General features: G+C 38.2%; 1 protein-coding gene across 1 annotated transcript in view; it reads right to left on the reverse strand.

Annotated features, from left to right (window-relative positions):
* LOC119425451 (CUB and sushi domain-containing protein 3) overlaps positions 1-23,114 on the reverse strand; it is a 504,865-nt gene that overhangs the window by 223,340 nt on the left and 258,411 nt on the right. The window contains exon 5 of the mRNA XM_037692978.1: positions 12,121-12,328. Coding sequence (XP_037548906.1) covers positions 12,121-12,328 — 208 coding nt within the window. The remainder of the gene's footprint in view (positions 1-12,120; positions 12,329-23,114) is intronic.

Here is a 23,114-nt window from a genome sequence, read left to right on the forward strand (position 1 = left end):
AATTCTACTATAACCAAAATACATCCACCTCCAGATGCAGGAAGAGGGCCATTTGCATCATGAAGGACCCCACTCACCCAGCACACACACTTTTTGCCCCACTCCCCTCAGGCAGGAGGTTGAGGAGCATTAAGTGTAGAACCACTAGACTGAGGAACAGCTTCTACCCTGAGGCCATTAGACTCATAAATCTCACCGGGATAGTCACTGTGAAAAAAATCACATCATGCTGCTGATTCATTTCATGCTGCTGTGTTCATTCATACTCATTTGCTCACACAGTCTCATGTTCGTGCTGCTGTTTGACATATTGTTTTTGTACTATTAGTGCTTAGTGTATTTTTAGTCAACGTTTTTCTTAGTTCATATCTTAGACCTTATTACTGCTTTTCTTTTACATGTTATACTTTTGTTGGATGTAACTGGGACCCTGTGTACACAGTTTTGTTCCACCACATGTTCCACATGTGATGCAAATGACAATAAAGAACCCTGAATCCTTGAAAATACACAGAGGACATAAAACAATGAACAATGATGGTATGAAAGACTAATGATGAACTAAAGAGGAGCAAGCATATAAAGATGCATTAATTAAACCTAAAGGAGAAACACCTGAGGTGATTACAGATCAGGGACAGGTGAGGGTGGAAGAGTACTGGCAAATCGGAATACAATGAGGAAGTGATTGAGGAAACATGAGAAGAGGCACTAGAAACAGAAAAAGACCAAAACCAGAATACAAAATAATAATAATAATAATAATAATAATAATAATAATAATAATAATAAAACTAACAATAAATACAAAATTACAAACAAATTGGAATTTAAAGTAAACAGGAAAATACAGCAGAACTTAAAGTACAAAAATAAAACAAACACATAAGGGAACAAAACAAAAATAAACTCATACAACTAAATTGGATAATGGAAAAACACAGACTGTGACAAATATCCCAGTTTCCACATATTTTATCCATCAGAGACCAATCTTTTTATCTGTTAAGTTAAAGAAACAGTTGGTTAAGTTGTCACTGTGGCTTTTTTAAATGCTTTATGATGACATTTAGCTTGATGTGCAGAAGGCAACTGTCAAGTTTCTTTGTCTCAGTCTGTCCTTGTCTGTTTTCCTCAGCTCCTCTCAGCGTCTCCGTCTTTCTCTGTTTACAACCTTTTTCCTCCCCCATGAGTCCCCTTGATGGGTTTTTCTGTTCCCACATCTCCCCTTCTGTTCCTCTCATTCCCTCTTCCACTTCTCTTGTCCTGTCAACTCTCATCACCCCCAATCGTCAACTCTCATCACCCCCAATCCCTTGTCCCTTATTCTGCACCTCTGCGTTCATCTCCACCTTGCATCCACCCTCTTACCTTTCATCTCCTCCTACTCTGGATCCTCTTTTCACCCCAATTGCCCTTTCGGTTTCTCCTTTCTACCTATTCCTTTCTTATCTCCCACCCTTTTTCCTCCTTGAGTGTTCTTCTGTGTGACCTGAGTATTTTGCCCTAAAACACTATGACACCTCCTTCACTGTCCTTTCATTTTGCCTCTCTGCTGGTCCCAAGAAAGAATGTGCTCTCTGAAAAGACTATTGTGATTTCTCTCAAAGCCTGTCAAAGGTATGGGTTAATAACGGGGTGAATTTACCAAGCCATGCCTACACAATACCCTTGTAGACCTAAATGATGCTTTGGGCTACCAGAAATTGGATTTAAAAATTGATACCCCCGGCAAAACAGTGTGAAAGTCACAGCTATAACCTTTAAAGCCCAATGTTGCAAATAGAATCGGAAGAAAATAGTCTACATCATGAACTTGTTTACAAGCTCCCTACAAAAGTCACTTGGCCTGTGAATGTGGCTGTAATAGATTCTCTGGGGTCCCCCCTTGACTCTAGAACAAGTCGCTGATGTGATATTATGTAGTTCAGTTAAGAAAAAAAAAGAACTGTGACATAAACCTACTTTCCGTTGAACTCCGTTCTAACAGAGCAACCACTACTTAACAACGGTACGTTAAGAGATAAATGGTGCAGAACATTGTACATTTCTGTATTATAATCATTTTCATCTGATTTTCAGTACGTTTTGCCTATTAGTGTTATCGCTAATTAATTTGTGTAACTCTTTTTACCCTGTTATACTTTGGTACAATATTTTTAAAATAACTTTAAAGTGTAAATACTGTCCTGGATAGATCATATCTCTCCAGTTTTAGCTTCTCTCCAGTGGCTTCCTGTCAAATTCAGAATAGAATTCTAAATCCTACTTTTAGCCTATAAAGTGCTCAACAACCTAGCTCCATCTTATATTATAGATCTTATTGTTACATATTTTTTTAACAGAGCACTTTGCTCTCAGACTGCAGGCTTACTTGTGGTTCCCAGTGTTTCAAAAAGCAGAATGGGAGGAAGATCTTTCAGTCATCAGGCTCCTCTCTTGTGGAACCAACTTCCAGTTTCTGTCCTTGAGGCTGACACATTGTCCAGTTTTAAGAAAGACTTTCCTTTTTGCTAAATCCTATAGCTAGGGTTGGCTTGGGTTTCCTGAACTATCCCTTAGTTATGTAAGGATGGTACCATTTGGTGGCCCTGTTTTGTGTCTGTGTTCCCTAGTGTTTTCTCTTTAGTTTAATTGGTGCCACCCTTGTCTCGTCACAGCTGTTGGTAATCACGTCTCGTCTTGTCCTTGTATATAAGCCGTCTGTTCTGTCTTGTTCCTCGTTGCGTCGTATTCGTTGGTTATCTAGTGTTCTCCTGCGTCTCCTGAGTCTTCCCTGAGCTTCTTGAGTCCTTTCTGAGTTTCCCCCTGAGCCTTCTGTTGCTGTAAGTTTGGCTGCCACGTCAGTTTATTATTTTGTTACTTTTTATTCGTCATTAAAATATTTATTTTTGTAATCTGCCGAGTTGAGTCCTGTCTGCACTACTGGGTTCGTTCCTGACCACCAAATCCTGACAAGTTATGCTGCTCTAGGCTTAGACTGCTGGAGGACAAGCTGACCACATGTCTTCACTATGCTAAAATTACTTTGTCTAAGAAAACTGGTACATCAGAAATTGAAGAAAATCATAGCTGATGTGAGAAATTCCCCTAACTGCTAATTTTATAAAATATCAAGTTCAACTCAAATCATGATTACTTTCACAGCATTTCCATGTAAACTGAGAACCTATATTTAACCAAAGAACACACCTTGATATTACGTGAAAAATACCAAATTATATGTTTAAAAATAATAATGGATGAACATAATAGCCCCAGAAAAGGCATGAACACCCGTCTGCTGTGTAGACGTCTTAAAAGTCCCTTTAAGTTCCACCATCTTGGTGTAGGTAGGGCAGCCGACATGGGACCAGAACGTTGCAGTTCGACTCCCAGCCATTCCCACATGTTGTGGTGTCTCTGAGCAAGACACCTAATTTCTAATTGCCCCCCGGGTGCTTGCATAGCTGCCCACTGCGCCACCTGGGTGTATCTCAGGTGTGATGAATTAAATGCAGATACCTAATTTTGCCATTGTATGGGAACATACAATCATGACAATCTCAGACTTCCCTTACATCCCTTCGTTTCGGAAAATGTGTACAAACAGTGAAAGACATGGAACCCCAAAACCAGTCACTGAAGTTGTTTTTTTTCTCTTTTACCTAATGTATTCATTACATTAGCCACAACGTGAAACCTTAAACTACCACAGATATGAAAAATAAATAAATAAATGTCTCTGCAAGCATCGGTTGTGATTAATTTCAAAGTCATTGACAAAACAATATACTTTTTCATGTTCGTGATTAGGAGAACTCCCAGATTCCTGCCAATTTTGTTATCAGTTGTCCTTCTGCAGCGATAAACGTCTGTGTAAGATGAAGTCTTTGTTCCTGCTAAAGATATGACTTAATTTCCCCAGATGTCAACATGTTCTCTTTATTATAAAATAATTAGCTTCACTTTCATGGCTGTAATATTTATTTGCTTTACCCATAACCTGCATTTATGAAGTGGTTGCATGTCATTTGAATGTTTTATGAACAGTAACAATGTTATGTATTCCCACTGGCCTAATTAGTCTTTGTCTCACCAGCTTGAAGACATACTGTAAAAATCTGCCTATTTTTTTTTTCTCGAGGCTTAAGAACTGATCTGAAGGCCATTATTTTCCCTTACGAACGATCAATTCATAAATATTTCAAAAAGTCAACGCATGTTTGTGGTCTTCTGAGTTGCGCATTATGCTAACACATGACTGTTTGTTATTCACACATCAGCCACTTTAATAGCGAGAAATACCAGCACAATAACGGTGTTGCGCTTTTATCTTGTGAGTATGAAAAACAAAGTTGTGCAATTCTCTTCAAGGTCACTGCTCCATTTCCGATTCGGGATGGTGCCGCTATCCCAGCATCCTGTCTGCCAGCAGCATTGATTAGCACTCGGCAAGCATAACATCACTCACACACACACACACACAAACACACACACATACCCTCAACCATACCTGCACACACCCTTAGTCTTACACACCCAACTCTCAAAACATGCTGATGACTGAGCAGGGCAGATTCTTCATTCCAAACCACACACAAACGTGATGTGTTGACATGTGTATAAAATATAAGACTAAGATAACGCTGAGCCAAGCAAAAAATAAAATAAAATAAAACATGAGCCACTTTCAACACATTACAACAGAAGTATTTTGATAAATGATGCTGAACAAACTGGGTGGGACTTAACCAGACTCATTTTTGTCATACACTTAGCGGTTTCGCTCCATTAAATAGATCGGTATTGACAAGTTGGTCAGGTTTGTGGTTTCATTTTATTTATTTATTTTTAATCATGATAAATCATATTTCAGTTAGCATCTACAATGGTTTATTATAAATGTAAGTTGAAAGGAATTATTTTACTGTGCTTAAAAACTAATCCAACCAAGTTAAGTCAGATCTTCTGGACAGTTTCTTTTTGTTGAAATACTTCGTCTTTTATCCAAAATGCTTCATCAGTGTGAGAAGCTGCAACAAACTCAGTCTTATAAATATCACCTTTACATGGGTCAACCAGTTTGATGATGCTCAGGTGGTTTCTGGAGTCCGCCCTCTCCCCCACCGACTCGTTTGAGGCAGTCATGGGCAAAGTGGTTCATAACATCCTGAATCATGCTCAATAATCCAGGCAGACAAATCCAACAAAGTTAAGTCAGGTCCTCTGGATGGTTTCTTTTTTGTTAAAGTCAGTGCTTGAATTGAGCCAGCTCCTGCCGGAACAGGATCTGGGAACTCTCTTTTTTTTGACAGGGTGCAATACGGTAACTGTTTGCTTGGATCCGGTAACTACAAATAATAAAGTTATGAACAATGACTGCCTTGCATGAATGAAAGTTATATTGGATATGTAAACTGAAAATAATTACATAAACACTAATTTTAAACACAATAGACACAAACTGCCTCTGCAATTAGCATTTCCGCATCTACCCTTAAACAAATCTCTGCCCCTAAAAGAGTGGTGGGGGTGAGTGCCGAGCTAACCAGACGTATGCAGTCGTATGCAGGCAGCTATGGAACAGGCACACTGTACAAATGGAGGAAGCGGAGAGTTTACAAATGTAGGTAAACATAGATGTTAACAACCTGTTAAAATACACCAAACTGCAGGAAATTGCATCTACTTTATTCCAATTTTTTTGGGCGAGAACCCCCAGACACACCCCTCCCACACACACACACCAATTCCTCCATCACACACACACACTGCCGGCTTGCCTGCTATTTGCCTTCCGGCATCGATCAGAATACAAATTAAGCCATGGTTGAAACGTTTTGTCTTTTATCTGTCCAGAAACCATCCACAGATCACAATGGACCTGACTTTGTTGGATTTTTCTACCTGGATTTTTGAACATAAATAAAACTAATCTCTTTTTTTCAGTCAACGTTTTTTTTTTTTTTTTGTCTTGTTTTGTTTGGGTTTTTTTTATGGAATAAAGTGGTGTAATCCCCCCTCAAAACTAGATTATAAAATATTTAAACATTTTTATTTGTTACCAAAGTATTCGGGCATAAAATGAAAGCACCCAAACAAATATCATGGGTTTGCAAGAATATTAACACGATCTCAATTAGCTTGAAAGGGTTATAGATAGTTCAGAGCCAGCGCTCACATGAAAGCAATCCACATTTAAAGCTTCATAAATACTCTTAGCTTCATAAATACTCTTACCTCTGAAAATTAGTGACAATTATCAGTCATAGTCTTCTAAGCTGCTGCCTTGATGTGAGCAAAATTAGAGTCACCAAAGCAAAAGACTTTAAGATAGCAAAGCATTTTCAGGTAGTTCTTTTCATTTTATATTAGTTATTTGATGCACGTTTACTTAAGATAAAGTTTAATAGACTAAGAACGTCTTTCACAGAACTGCTCATAGGATTGTTGAAAAGGCTAACAAAAGTTCAATCTGGCAAGAAATACATATTTTCAAGAATATTTACAGTTTCTGAATTGTTTAAGCATTGTTTCACCATACACATGACATTGTGAATTTAAAACGGAACTGGACTGTGCTTAATAGCACCTTTCTATCTTATCAAGACACTCATAGTGCTTTACACTACTATCTGTGCCCTCATTTACCAATTCATACAGCACTACTATATCTATACAAATAATAACCAGTGCTTTATCACATTCATACACCGATGGGACACACATCAGAGACAATGAGACAATGACAATGTTCAGTGTCTTGCCCAGGGACAATTCAGCATACTGCTGGTGGAATTGAACCCCCAGCTCTTGCATTGGAGGATGACTGCTGTAACCATTCAGCCACAGCCGGCCCATAACTGAATGAAAACTAGAAGATTATCTCAGCAGAGCTCATAAATATAAGGCACAATTATTTGGACTTCTTAAAACAAAACATTATTGTCTCAAAAAATAAAATGCACTATTGGGAAAACAGGATATTATGATAAAATCCTCCTCCTGAATGCTAATAATCAGGTTTATTAGGTTTCAAAGTAAAGGAAAAATGGATTTAATAATAATAATTATGTCTTGTCATCATTGTATGTTCCCATACAATGGAGAAATTGGTTCTCTGCATTTAACCCATTGCACCAGGGATGTGCCCAGGTGGGGCAGTGGGCAGCTATGTGGGAGCCTGGGGAGCAATTAGGGATTGGGTGTCTTGCTCAGAGATACCACGACATGTGGGAATGGCTGGAGATTGAGCCTGGGACTTTCGGGTCCTGAGTCGGCTGCCCTGCCTCTACCCCATTTCGTCCCCTAAAAACCTGCATTACAAACTTTGTAGAAAACTTAAACACATCTAGGGATAGCTTTCACCAAAGAATAATCATCTTGATAATATTCTTAATTCCTCAATGTATAACCTAAAGAAGATGCTTTGCCATCACTTGCCATAACCAAAAATAAGAAAACAATAGTAAAAGTTTTTTTTTTTCCCTTTTCAATGTTGTCCTAAATAAGTTATCATAGTGTACTTGTTTTGTTCCTAAAAACTAAAATTTTAATGTAAACTTTTGCATGCTGCTGTGATAGTTGACAGTCGTTTAATAGTTGTACATAATGTATGTACATAATCTGCAGGTGAATTTTAGGAAGAATCATGTACATAATTTGCTCAAAGTGTGCATGTCAAAAGCTGTCACACAGCAGTTGCCAGGCTACAATTTGCTATCTGCTAGTCCATCTCACCTACTTGGGTTTGACAATGACTCATTCCAACCTTGGCAAACGTAATTTCGAGGATTTAAATTTCAGTTTCTAAAATACAAAATGGATAAATGACACGACTTTGAAAAGCATAGTCCACTATTATACTCAAGATTTTGTTCTGAGCTGTCAGGGGGGTGCATCTGAGAGCACTAAATGGTGTATTATTTTCTGTAACCATGCAGAAGAGCTCGTATTGTAAGGCAGGGAGAAAGTCACAGCATGACAGAACGACAGACAGAAGGGGGAAAAAAAAAAAAAACAGACCGAAAGTGAAACAGAAAAAAAAAATACTTCTATTAAGATGCTCCACTTGGTTTCAAGGGCAACTGCTTCTATGCATTTGTGTGTGCACATGTATTAGTGTGTCTGGCGTTAGGTTAGGATTACAGGCATTTAGCTCATAGGGATATACTTGTCTCATAGGCCCAGGCACACCTCTCTGCATACTGATGAGACACAAATAAAGAGTCTCCATGAGTGTGCAAGTTTGTCAAAGTGTGTAAGAAGTGACAGTGTGCCTGTGAGCTTGTATGTGTGTAAATCCTGGATGGATACTACATACGAGTATGACAGTGTGTAGAAAAACTGGGGCCCTGCAGTAACTGATAAACTCTTCCACATTTGCGTATCTGAATATCAGCCATTAGCTTTCTCTGCTGATTGCCAATGGAAAATTAGCATTCTGGTAATTAGCTTCTTTCGTAAATTGCCTGTGGAAGTCAGTGCATTAGCACTTGGTGATGTTAGACAATTTTCAAAACATTAAACAGCTTGACCCGGTATTTATCAAGATAATACAATAGTGAAAAGATCAAATGGTCTTACAGTTAAGGTGTTTAGGTCTATGATTAGTTTGGTTTCTTTTTTCAGTTGCATTGTTTTGACACAATGGAGTGCAATTAATGTGAAAAAGGATCGTTGAAGATAACGTTACCCATGACAATTTGCAAAGTTAGTACAAGTTCTGGCCCTAAACAAGTGGTGCAAGAGTTTGGTTCGCATTGCTGGTAGTAAGTCGGACCCCTTCGGGGTGGGAGTTGAACTCTGCCAGGGCTGCCCGTTGTGACGATTATTTTCATAACTTTTATGGACAGAATTTTTCAGTACAGCCAGGGGGCTGAGGGAGTCCGGTTCAGTGACCTCAGGATTCCTTCTCTGCTATTTGTGGATGATGCGGTCCTGTAGGCGTCATCGTGCTGTGATCTTCAGCTCCCAGTAGAGAAATTTGCAGCAGAGTGTGAAGCGGCTGAGATGAGAATCAGCACCCCCAAATCTGAGGACATGGTCCTGAACCGGATAAGGGTGGATTGCTCTCTTCGTGTCGAGGGTGAAGTTCTGCCTCAAGTGGAGGAGTTCAAGTATTTTGGGGCTTTGTTCACGAGTGAGGGCAGAATGGAGTGTGGGATTGGCAGACAGATTGGTGCAGCATCTGCAGTATTGCAGACTCTGGTAACTGGTAAGGATGCTACCTGGGCCCTTCCCTAGGGAGGTGCTTCGGGTATGTCCGACAGGGAGGAGTCCCCGGGGAAGACCCAGGACACGCTGGAGAGACTATGTCTCTCGGTCGGCCTGGGAATGCCTTGGAATCCTCCCAGAAGTGTTGGAAGAGGTGATTGTAGAAAGAGATGTCTCTGGGTCTCCCTGCTCAAGATGCTGCCCCCGTGACCTGACTTCAGAATAAGCAGAAGATGATGGATGGATGGATGGATGGATGGATGTTTAGCTGCACAATAATTATTTTTATATTTCTCTGCCTGTTTTGTTGTTTTGCATCTCATTGTACTTGATATTTTGCTTTCCTTTTTATGGCTATTTTTTCCACAGATGTTTGCCGTTTATTTATCATCTATTCCCTGTTTTATAATGTAAGTCTTTATTTATGCTGAAACAGTTTGGAGCTGAAACATGTCCATCTTTCCCATTCAAAACAAGATAATTTATTGCAGTGAATGATGGTGCTTTGTTTGTTGTGTTGAGCAAGTTTCAGAAGAACTAGTTCAAAGAATACACTGAAGTGTAATTATAGATTACATGTTAAAATTCTAAACTTAATACACACTACATTGATGTGCCTGAGTAGTTAGAGCAGTCGTTCTCCAATGCAATGTTGGGAGTTTGATTCCACCAGCAGTCACATGCCGAAGTGTGCCTGGGCAAGACACTGAACCCCCCATTGCTTACGATGTGTGTCATTGTAAGCAATGAGGTCATGTCATTGGTGTATGAATGTGATAAAGCACTGATTATTCTTTGTATAGATATAGTAGAGAGCTGTATGAATGGGTAAATGAGGGCACAGATTGTAATGTAAAGAGCTTTGAGTATCTTGATAAGATAGAAAGGCGCTATAAGTACAGTCTATTTATTAGTCATGTTCTTTCAATGACTTTTCATAACATAAACCATCAGAAAAAGTGGCCAAGTGATCAATACTATTTGCATCATTAAGCAGCATTAATAATCTCTGCCAGCTCATGTGTTTGCTTCTCGTTAACGGTTTCTCAACTTTTTGCAGCATGCGTGCAGATTCTCTATGACTGGACCAACAATCGGTGGAAAGAAGATGGAAGCAGGCACACATTTTCATAAGCTTTCAGTTTTGATAAGTTCAAAGAAGGATAAAGTGCATGCATTATATTACTGACATGCTCTCTGAGTCAAACCAAATGTATCAAAGATACAGCAGCCTGATTGTGGAAAAGGCACAGCAGATACCAACCAACCTGTACATAAGGAAAAATGCTAGAAACGTTTGTATAAAGTATACAACGTTCATCTGATAGGTCTCTCAGTTAGCAACAATCATTTATTCTCAAAAATAATGCCATGATAAAAAATGAGTTTAATCAGTTCAAGTTGCTTCAGCCTTGAAGTGAAATATAAAAATTTGTAATCTAGTACTGATCTCTAGTGCTGCATATAACAAACAGCAGAAATATATTATTTTTCAACATTTTTAATCAATCCAAATCAACAGCTAGTAATTATCTTTGAACTGATTTCAGTTTATCTTATATTCTTTAACCTGTAATACTTTGAATTTCCTAAAAAAAATGCTACAATTATTTTTCTTTCTTGCCTATGTTTTGATCTAATTGTTAAATGAACACGTCCATAAAGCTTGGTTGACTGTTTTATGCTTCTGTTAATTTGAATGCATACACAAAAATAGAAAAAGAAAAAAAGACTAAGATGTTTTCAAATTGTGAATATTATCATATTTAAAAACTTCTAGGAACCTTTTGCCTCTTTGATCTTGATTGACACACACATGCACACACACACACACACACACACACACACACACACACACACACACACGTTGCACATTCAGGTAAAGATGAAGAAGCGTGTTGTTTGGCACATGTGTAGACACTTCGTCTTTCCGGAAAGCAGTTATTGCTACTACCTTCAAATCAATAGGCATGCACACACACACACACTAATATCCCTAACCATGATTAGATTCAAATTGGTTACAGCAACAGCAATGGTTGATCAATATCCTAATTTACCAACAATCAATAGGCAACCAGAGCAATAAAATGCTGTTATGAGTGAATCACTTGAAAACACACAGAGGCCTGTAAAAATCTGACTATCAACTATCAGTTAGGTTGTCTGTGACGTACGACACCCATGCAGAAAGACCATCTATCACACACAGTTATACACAATAACATACAAAATATACTTTGAAAATTACTCATTCATGTTCAGAATGAATGCAAGCTGAAGTGCTTTCACAAGAGGATATAAAAAGTATACTTTATGTCTGTAATAACATTTTTTGTTGTTTTCCTCGTTCAACTTTGAGCATACCCATAACGTTTATTACTCTCACCAGTGATCAGATTGAACCATAAAAACAGCAGCTCGTAAAATGTTAGGTCAAAAATGTCATTTTCTATAAAACAATCATGGATTGGAAGTTGGATGATATGATCCAAAATGCACACAACCCAGTAAGGTACAATTATTGATAAAAATTTGTTATAATGACTCGCATTGATCCCTGCAGCAGAAAGTGCTCTTTTTATGTTTGCCAGCCGAAGTTTGTAGTTTTTTAAAATAAGTTATTTGTAATTATAAGGTGAACCTGTCTAAAACTTACAACAGGTTACGGCTGGGTTTTGTTGAGGCACTTTACAACTCTAAATTAAACTTGGTTTTCCTCATGAGACTCATTAAAAGTATTTTACATTTCTTGCTGTAGCCTACACTCCCTTCCAATTAACTCTGAATCATGACTCATCTCTCCTTTGCAATTGTTCATAAACATAAATGAGTAATTTTGCTGCAAATACCAAGACAGTACCTGGCAAAAAAAAAAAAACACCAACCATAGACTTGTGAATAAAAAAGAAAATGACTCACCAAATGGTTGGCGGTTCGGAGCCCTCCACTTCTAGGTAGTCATACTTTTCTTCGGTCTGGAAGTCTGTAAAGATGACAGAGATGGTGTCTCCAGGTTCGGCCAATAGGATCCAAGTACAGTCGGCTTGGTTACCATAGTTGCCGGGGTAACCGGGACTGGTCACCACCCCACTGCCGCCCCTCACAGTGCCCCCACATGTGTCCTCAGCTGTCAATCAAATCAGAGTGACAAATAGAAAACCTGGGTTAGGGAGAGGAGGAGGGACTGAGGGGCGGACTTTGATTTTTTTATTTTCTTCCAAATTTAAATTTATTGCTTTTGGTAAGAATGTCTTTACTTCCAGGTTTGGTCGAGTCAATTAACAAACGGCTGTGCTACAATCAGATTAGCATTTAAGATCAAATTTGCGAAACACCTAATATCATTTCTCAGCCGTTCTAGCGGATTATAAATCAGCCGGCCCAACTCCCCAACTCTGTCCCTGTAGTTTTTGTTCATTATCTTAATTTTTCGTAACACACTTCGTTTTGCTCCATGTATGTTATTTTGCGACTTGAATGTTAGAGATGGATGACTTCCTCATGGCACATATCATATTAGCAAACCATATTGTGAAAATATGGATCTCTCACATCACACTTAGGATATGAAGTAAGTTAGAAAGAAATTGCAAGATGAACTGACGAGTTTTGACTTTTGGGGACTATCAGTTGTCTTCCTTTATTTGGTTAGAATTAGGAGTTGGGTTTAGGGGTTAGGCTGCAGTTCCTGTCACACTCAGAGCTACTGTCCTCTCCTCCAAATATAGGGAACGTTTTAGTTGTGTCCAATATCAGAGCTCCGCTCTCATCTCCTCCAATCACCACCAAGGGAATTTAAATTTGACTGATATCCAATTGACTTATTTAGAGGTAAACTGTAATCTAAAATCCAAAATAGAACAGATGTGATAATAAATTTGCCTGTATTGCTTTAAATTGCCAATCACATCTGATTGATAGCAGGATGTAACTGATGCTGATTCTTGTATAACAGATAAAGACACATGGATTGCGCTGTGTACACAGCATAAATTATACACATAATTTATACAAATACACTCACTGAGAAAAAAAAGAACAACATCGGGCCTTATTGTATCACTGGTGCATTGGCTGTAATTTCATGGAATGGATCTGTTAATCTTTCTTGACTGTAACATTCTTATATTTATAAAAATACCAAAGATGAATTTTGCTCAGCCAGTGTCCCAGTGACCAAAGATCCAATGTTGATTTTTTTTTTTCCAGAGTCCAACTGTGCACTTAGTATAAATTATAGCTGTATATTTTATAGTTATACATAAAAAGAGGCAATATTGCATGTAACACTCTTATAGCAGACATATATTTTACTACCAACCAGTATGTGCAATTTTGGATGACACCAGATCTCTCCAATACCAATCACACGTAGACATCAGTATTTAGAGAAGACCTAAAGTTACCGCATGGGTGTCATCTGTGAATCGCACTCACTGAGAAGCTGAAAAAGACATCCTTTATAAGAGTGTAAGGTGCACATGCACATGCTTTGGGCTCATCCAGGCGGTGCTGTATAGGGCAAAGGGGGTGGGGTGGGGCATGTACAGACGACAGAGATAGGGTAAGGACCAAGCCAGACTCTTTCCTCAAGAAAGGTGCAGAGAATCACTCTGGTCCAAGACGCACATCTTTCAACAGATGGTAACCAAATGCACACGGATAGAAAGAGTTGCAAAATATATTAGAGACTGGACAGAACACTCAGAGGAGACAGGAAATACAAGTGGCTAGTAGTGGGGACAGAAATAGACAAAGATGAGCAGAACCGGATTAAAGAAAAGAACAGAATAAATCTGGAGCATTTGAAAACAGGGTTTTGGTACAACGTGCACCAAAGAGGAATCAAGAAACCAAATGAATAACAGAATAACTGGGTTTTATCCAATAGATCAGCAAGTGAATTTAAAGTAATGGTTCAGATTTTGAAGTGGGTTGCGTGGAAAAGACACCAAACAATAATTTTCTAAATAGCTTTTTAATTAACCCACATTTGGAGACTGATGAGCTAACAGGGCCAAGACGAAAGTCATTCAGTGCTTTTGTAAAAGGACGGTTAATAAACTTTTAACCTGCTGTCAGTTTTAAATCGAATTTTATTTTATGGATTCATATGCTTTTTTTTTTTTCCTGCAAGCACAAATAGTGGCAGCAGTAGCAGATAACTGAAAAGACTAAGGCTATCGTAATATTCTGATGGAATAACCCTTTCGGATACAGCTGACAACTGTGTAAAGGTTTATTAAAAAAAACAAAGTAAAACTTCTTAAAATGTGAGATAAGTTGAATCAAAACGGCAGCAGTCTACTGCTCAGAGTAGCCAATCAGTTCTGTCAAAAGTAAATTTGTAAAGTTAGTTTAAATTAAATTGATTTTTTTTTCAAACTATCTATGATTGACATATTAATTGTTCACAACTTTTCCTCAGAACTTCACTTCAAAATATCTGAACCATTTTCCTAAAAGGACAAAATGCATTTTTAGCTGTTAGTTTTACAGAAATCTTGTGAATTGTCTAAAATTGCAGTTGCTGATGTACAGATAAGTAAAGGAACGTACTGAAACTTCATGAACAAAAGTGTAAAAAAAAAAAAAAAAAAAAAAAACAAGATACACACTGGCTGCAGAATCAGGCAGACAGGAAGACAGACAGACCACTCAGTTCTACAGACAGTCATTTCACAGCAAGACAGTCGAGGAGATTTGTTTAAATGACCCAACACCCCCAAACCAAGACCTGCAGAGACCCCATCATACTTGCAGGAGAGCAATGAAGCATTGTGAATTCAGCGTGTGTGTGTGTTTCTGCAAGATGGGAGAGCGCTGCTTGCAGGATGGCAGCTGTCACAGGTTTATCATGACAACGGCAGGACATCTGCAAGCACTAACGGACACAGACCTGCAGACTCACACATACACACGCTGCACGCACACAAACATGCACGCGCCTCTTCCAGCCCATCGACTTGTTCATCCGCAGGTGACACTTAACAGACAGATGGAAATCCCTCAAGGTGCACTGAAGTGTGGTGTTTTTGAGTTGTGGATAAAACAAAGTTGTTAAAATAAGTAAATTAAAATGTGCATTTAACTATGCAGCACAGCAGCCATCTTAAATGCAGAGCTCAGTACAGCAATTGCCAAAGCGGAAACAGCAATGGAGGAAAAAGAGCAGCAAAGATTGAACGAACTGACACATATGAGAAAATCAATAAGTCAGAAATGAGTCTGCATTGATTTAAAACCATACGATTCAAGAAAACATTCTTGAAAAGTAGCCAATGATCCATGTGGATACAAAAAAAAACAACCTTTAGCAAGTGTTTTTTGTTTGTTTGTTGCTGTGTGTGTTTATCACCTGCTATATACTGTATGTGTGTGTGATCTATACATTCTCTCTTTACTCAAAGGTGGCTTGTAGGAGAAAACATGAAAGCTGTTAGCTGCAAGCTACGTTCCACTTAAAACTGACAGGACTGCTGATACAACAAACTTCTACAGTGCGCAAAACATGTCATGCTCTAGTTGCAAGTATGGTCTACTCGGAGCACAATCAGTCTCGCAGTTCACTCCTAAAGGTGACTAAACGCCAAAAGATACAGCAGGAACAGAAACAGGCTGTGTGTACTTTCAAACAATGAGAACTCGCAAGTCAAAAGCGTCGATGGATGCTAAAAATGACCAAATTTGCAAAGACACTCAATCATACTCGTTTGCTAAAAATGTTGAACTAGGCCAAACTAATTGAGGTTTGCATGTCCTAGTTTGATGCATTTAGTAATAAATAAATAAATAAACACAAAGCGAGCAAACAAATAAAACCTACAGTATGATAATTGAAAGTACAAATTATCGCACAACAAATTTATTTCTGTTAGGTTTGATGACAAAAATATATTTACGTATCGGTGTGTATTCTGACCAGGGTGGCACAGTGACTCAGTTGGTAAAGCTGTTGCCTCTCAACGAGAAGAGTGCCGGTTCAAATCCCGGCCCAGGACCTTTCTGGATTGAGTTTGCATGTACCCTCCATGCATGCATGGGTTTTCTCTGGATACTCTGGTTTTAGACCAAAAACATGCCTGTTAGGCTGATTGGTAACTCTAAATTGTCCCTAGGTGTGAGTGAGAGTAGGAATAGTTGTCTCGTTTGTCTGTACGTGTCCCTGTGATGGACTGGAGACCTGTCCAGGGCGTCCCCCACCACACAGTGATGGCTGGATATGGGCATCAGTGATCTTGTGACCCGAAAAGGAAGTAGCGTGGGTAAAGATAATGGATGGATGAATGGTATTCTGGTCAACAATCTGGTTAATTAACTCTTGAGTGTCAGATTTTTAATCCAGACTTCCAGTATTGTCTCCTGATTAGATTAGTTTTGGCTTCAAAAGTCTTTGACATATGACAAGGGTGGGTTTACTATGTTTAAAATGGTTGCATTCAAGGGGAGTCTGTTGAGAATAATTTGAATTACGCACTTGTTTTTGTCATGACTTATTTAATAGATTGTTGTCATTGTGTTTGGTCTTAGTTGTAAAAAAAAACTTGTTAATATTACACTTGCAACGATGTGCTTAACAGTAACCAACCAACATAGCAAAACAAATCACTTAAACACATACAAATGTACAGCTCGTGCTTAATTTGTTCATCAATTTTGGTAGAAAACTACCTCTGTTGTTTCTGTTTTATTTTTATTATTTTCATCTGCCCCTGACTAAAAAGAACTCGTTGTTCACAGAACCTAAAGGAAATCTCAATGCTATGAAAGGTAATGGTTTTAGCTGACACATGATGCATTTAAGATCCCCACTAACTCTGCAGTGTGTCAAGTGATAACAGCACAATGCGGAGACCACTTCAGGAGCAGCTGCTCTGATAAAGAGACATTTGCTGCATCTTCATAAAAGCAAGAGTGAGACACCTCAAGTCAACTCTGAATACCTTCTCTTAAATGTTTCTGCAGCTGACATCAAGTAACCAGAAAGTGTTTCTATGTTGCACCGGATAATTTTGGATACATCCTGCTCCCGTCATTAGGCCACATCTGTGTGACAGTGTTAAGTGTTACCATTTGGGGCTATATCATTTCGCTTTTATCGCTCAGAAGCAGTGTAAATGAGTCTTGTCAAAAATATCTTTCAAACGCGGGTATTATAAATTGAATTCAGTTACATAGTTCACTCCCTAATCGTGTTTTTAATCATTTACATTTTCTGGTATTCTGTACTGGTGATGCCAGCACATGCTACAGTTCAATGCAGGCTAACACAAGTAATTTAGTTGATATTGCAGTCTGTACTTGCCAAGGTATCTTTATCTTGGTACTTAACTGCTTTACAGTTAACTGTCCTACTCTTTTTTTTTCCCAAATAGCCATTGCTGTCTGTTAGCAAAATACTTCATGAACCGCTGAATGGATTTAAATGAAAATCTAAAAGTTACATGTATATATTCATTGAATACCTGATTCAAAATGGCTGCAGCAACTGACTGATCTTAGAAAATACAAAAATAGCTATGAATCAGGCCGTTGTATAGACACTGAAGAGGTGGCTGAGACTGATTCTGAATTTATACCCTGAAAACTAACTGAATGGCCAAGATCTGTTCTTAAAACTTTGCACAAAGTGCTTTTTGTTAGCAAAATAAGAACAACTGGACAAATTTTAAGAAAAGTCTTCAAAAGTCATCACTCAATGTATATCCTGAACTTAAACAAATTTGGGATGTACAACAACTCAAGATTACCACCGTAGCTAATCAATTTTAGCCTGCACATAAATGAGTACAACTCAGTAAATGTGACTGATATTGAACTAAAAAATGGTGAGGTAGTAGCTGAGTGCCATCCTCAACACATACTCAGAAATTTCCCAGGATGTTGCAATACTGTATGAGATTGATCAATTAAACCTTTTGACATAATAAAGCTATGACTCCATTCCTCTTCACTATAGAACTATATCTGAGATAAAAGATAGTGGGCAACATACATTTATTCAATGACAGCACTTATTTCATTTATATCTTTTTGAAGGAAGAAGCGGGTAATGATGGATGGATGGGTGGATCCAGGTAGATGAATCTAACAAGGTTGAGTCAGGTCCTATGGATGGATTCTACTTTGTTGAAATGCATCATCTTTTATCCAAAGACTTCTTCAGTCTGAGGAGCTACAACAAACTCAGTCTGAAGAAGTCTTTTGGCTAAAAAACAAAATGTTTCAAGAAAAAAAGAATCTGTCCAGAGGACCTGACTCAACCTTGTTGGACTTGTTCCAACATCTTTCCCAAGTGTTCATTACCACTTAGAATCTGATGACTAACGTGGCAACAGCATGTGATTCACCATCATTTTCATCAAATCATTCAGTGCCCATTTGTAACCTGTGGATAACAACATTCTCTTCTAAAGAGAGGCCTCCTACCATCCCTGAGACTCTGTTAGAACTGAGCCTTTGAATCCCATCACTGTAGAGGGCAATGGTTCCGTTTTTTTTTTTTCCTGGATTTTAACACTTGTCTGTGGTATACAAAAACGAATCACATATTGCATTATTATGCAATTAAACATAATAGGTGAGAAGTAACAGGAATCTTGAAAGACCAAAAACAGATGTCTGGTATGACTTCTGGATATTTGTCTCACTGGTAGATCAGTTTAATCAATATTGTTAAAATATTTTAGAATTAATATATGCGTTTTATGTTATTTCAATACATTTTAATACACTTTTGGAGGGGCACATTCTAGCATTCTTTTGTATTTACAATTTGTCTAATAACTTAAAGCACTGTTGTTGGTTTGTGTTTGTAGACTGCAGTAGGTCTTGCCAAGAAACTTTTTTTCTCTAAATTTGATGTATTGCACTTTAATTACCTGATTTTTATGAGTACTATGTTTTTTTTAGGTAGAACTTTTACTATAATAAAGCTGTTTTGTAAATAGTTAAAAAAAAATCAGTATTGCTGTAGAGCAAAAACCTTGTACGATATGGTTTAAAGCTAGAAGAAGATTGTGGATAAAATGATGTGAGCTTCACTCTGCTGTTTTTTTTTTTTTTTTGTCAGATGGCAACCTGGTGAGATTGAAGTCAGACTCATGCCATGGTGCACTGACCCACACAGGGAGGGAAAGTGTCAGTGGTAGAGGGTGCTATATGCGTTAGTCTGGATGTCTAAGAAAAAGACAGGTAGTGTTGGCCATGTTGCCTTAATTTCTTATCACAACACCAAGTTGACTGTGCCCTTTTCTTTGCCTTTATGTCCTTTGCTCTTTCGCTGGTTGTTGTTGTGGTGGTGCTTTTCTTCTCTCTCTCTCTCTCTCTCTCTCTCTCTGCTTACAACACAACCCTTCTTCTCCCTCCTCCATTTTGCTGCATTAAGAGCTTCCTTTAGTAAAACACCACATCGCCTCTTTTTGCCTGAATTCTATTAATTCCTCTTATTTGCTTTCTTTCATCCTATCCAGCCTTCTTCCTTCGTAGTTTCTCCATCGTCTCCTCACACTTGTCTTCCTCATCTCTCCTCTCCCTCCCATCCCACTCCCCCTTGCTCCTTCTCTCTCATGGCCTGGGGTACTTTGATCACTCATTCTTAGCCTCCTTATCCTGCCTCTCTCTCCCCCATCAGTTCATCCCATCTTCCCCACTGTGCTGTCATCAATATCGCAGTCATCTGAGCATTCCTTCTTTATCCTTTTCTGCCTTGCTGTGGCTTTCTGTAAGATCTTATTCTCTGCATATCACTCTCTCTGTCTTTCACTCCTGTTGATTGATTTTATGTTTAATGGGTTTTCTGGCCTTGTCCCCCCCGCCCCATCTGTTTCTTACCCCACTTTCCTTTCTTATTTCCCATAACTCCATTTCCCTTCCTTGCATCCTTTTGATAGACAGATCACTATCACCATCAGATTCTCAGACACGTATATAAACTTCAGTCACACAATACCCCATGTGCCATCAGCCTCTAAGGATTATTGGGCCATCTACATTATCCTCTCTTCTCCTCTGTCTCCAGGCTGTATCCATCCCTTTTTTTTTCCTCCTTTTATGTACAACAACCAACATATACATCAACCTCACACCCCTACATATTATAAAGCTAGATGTATGTGGTTAGCACTCTTTCTCCCTCAGCATTTCTTCTATACTTCAGATTACAGGCCAGGAATGACCAACTATACCTGAAGGAAGAGTGTTATAACATGCACATATATGGTCCAGTCGTTATCTGTAACAGATTGCCCTCGGGACTGAAAGAGGTTAGTGGACATTTATCCACTTTTATCCAATGCTGGATTATGTGCCATGATGCCTGGCTGCACAGAGAATGAGGTTTTATTAATGGTCTCAATGTCACTTTCAACAAGCCGTCATGAAAGGCTGCATGGCATGGTTCTGAATGTAGAGGAGTCAAACCTTACTGGCAACACCATCAAATCTGCAAACTAATAGAATCTGTGCCATTGTGAACAGAATCCAGCTGAGGTTTTGGGATGCGGTCCAGTATCATTACGTATATGGGACATGCAAATAAAATGACTGGGTGAGAAAAATGTTCATTTAAAGCTCAGAGAAACATAATTACAATCCCATACACAACCTACTAAATATCTACCAAACAGAAAATCATGTACTCTACAGCCTTGAGTGGAAGTTGTTTACCATCCAAAAATATGGAATGAGCTTTAAATATCCATTATAAGTTACGGTTATATACAGAACACTGCTTTCTAATGTGATCCCTCTACAGTGAAGACTTGTAATATTTAAAACATCAACTATCTCAAGCAACAAAGCATGGATAAAAAAGACCAAGAAATTACTGACCCAAGAAACCAGAGAATATGTGGTTTGTGACGGTCTTTGGTCTCATTTTACTCGTCAAGATCTTTTTTTTTTTTGCACCTGTAATTCATTTCCAAGTACAATTCTTAACAGTGTTGGTATGACGTCATTGCTGATTGGAGTCTTGAAATCTTCATTTAGCAAATTCTACTTCTGTGGTGATGTTGTTTTTCTCCTTCATGGTGAACAGAACTTGATGTAATGATCTTTTGATGATGTGGTCACTTTTGGACTGATTGATCGTGCTTTGGATGAAAGTGATCGAGTTTAATCAAAGTGCTTTGGAGGGCCATGCTACTGCCCCTGAGAAACCTTCAATCTAGCTCTGATTTCACACTGAGGAAGCCCCATCTTTGCTTAGAATAACAATTTGACTATTGACACTTACACTCACTTTAAAACCGCTTTCTCACCCTCATAATGATTCTTAGTAAGCCATGTTCTGATGGAAACTTCAGGAGCAGATTTATTTATAGCTGATGAACAATAGCTGCACTTTAATTTACTTGAGCAAACTTAAGATGGATAATCAAATACACTTGAACAGAAATGACTATACTCAAGAAAATTTGACCTTTTGTAAAGTGGAGTTAACATGTTCAGTGCCACAGTTTGGTTTGATTCCTTATCTTGAAGCTGTAGAGAATTAACAATGGTCAACAGTTCATTGCTTCTAAAGTCTAATTTAACTACGTTTTAATTAGGCAACATTAACTATTTTTTTTTAAAGTCAACTAGTTTTCTCAATTTCTTTAATTTCTTAAGCTATTTTCACATAGTTTTCTTCAACTCTTTGGTTCACTAAAGCAGAGCGAGAAAAAAAGATCTAAAAGCTAACAGAACTGTCATGGACGTCTAGATAAATCTAATTAATCTATTTTTTTTCTAGCTATTCTATAAATGGATATATGAAATAATCCACCAGTATCACAGTGTTTGTACTATTGGCCCTCATGTTTCTTGGCTACAGTTTGGCCATACAGCAGACATATGGGCTAAAGGAATGATTGTTTTTGCCAAGTGGAAACCATCTGGATGCAGAATAAATTGTGATATATGACTTTACAATTTTACAAGTTTGATTTAAACACATTTGTATAGCACTAAGAAGATGTTACTTTTAGGTTTTATATTGTATAATATCCGCTTTCCACTACTGCATATAGAAGTCATGCTTGTATATTCAGATATTAATTGCTTTGTTTAAAAACTACATTTTTTCAACTCAACAAATATCTGTTACACAACAGACAGCAGACAAGCTCAAGCCCTCAGTTTTATGACTCATTTGTGTATCACTTTTTGAACTTTGATTTTCAACTCCTCTACATTTGTCTCTGCGCTCTCCATAACTCTTCCTTCCCCCACATATTTCACTTTTGCACTCTCCAAACACTCTTTTAAACTTTTGCCCGATGCATACTGCTTTCCCGTATCAGCGTTTCACTTCAGACGACGAGTCATTCTGTTCGGAGCACATGCACACCCACACATAAGTAACCATGCTGACCTTCAGCTCCTCCCACCATCTGTGCACAAATCACAGAACAGATGCTGTCTGTCACTCATCTAACAGCCTGACATTTAGGCCAATTAGGGCAGAAGAGTGATTTAATGGTAGATCAACAGATTGAGACATTTAAAGTGGGGAACTGATTGATAGATAGATTGCTATCATAATTATTATTCTTCATGACCCTGACTATATGAACCACATTTAGATTCCTGGAAACATATACAGTGAAATAAAAATTATAATTCCATTATAATGCTCTTGAATTTTTAGTTAAAGTTTGACCTTACCCATGCTTTTAACTTTAATTTTATTTAAAGAAGGTCTGTGCATGTTCAGCTTTACATTTTCATTTCAAGGCACCATGGTAGCTCTGGATGACTCATATGAAAAAAAAAAGAAAATACATATACATATAATAATAATAATAATAATAATGTCATCACAATGTCAGCACTGTATGCTTCCATACAATGGCAAAATTAGTCTCTGCATTTAACCCATCCACCACCAGGTGGTGCAGTGGGCAGCTATTGAAAGCGCCCGGGGG

Source organism: Nematolebias whitei, chromosome 19, assembly GCF_014905685.2.
Source record: "Nematolebias whitei isolate Nwh7 chromosome 19, NemWhi1, whole genome shotgun sequence".
Classification (NCBI taxonomy): Eukaryota; Metazoa; Chordata; class Actinopteri; order Cyprinodontiformes; family Rivulidae; genus Nematolebias; species Nematolebias whitei.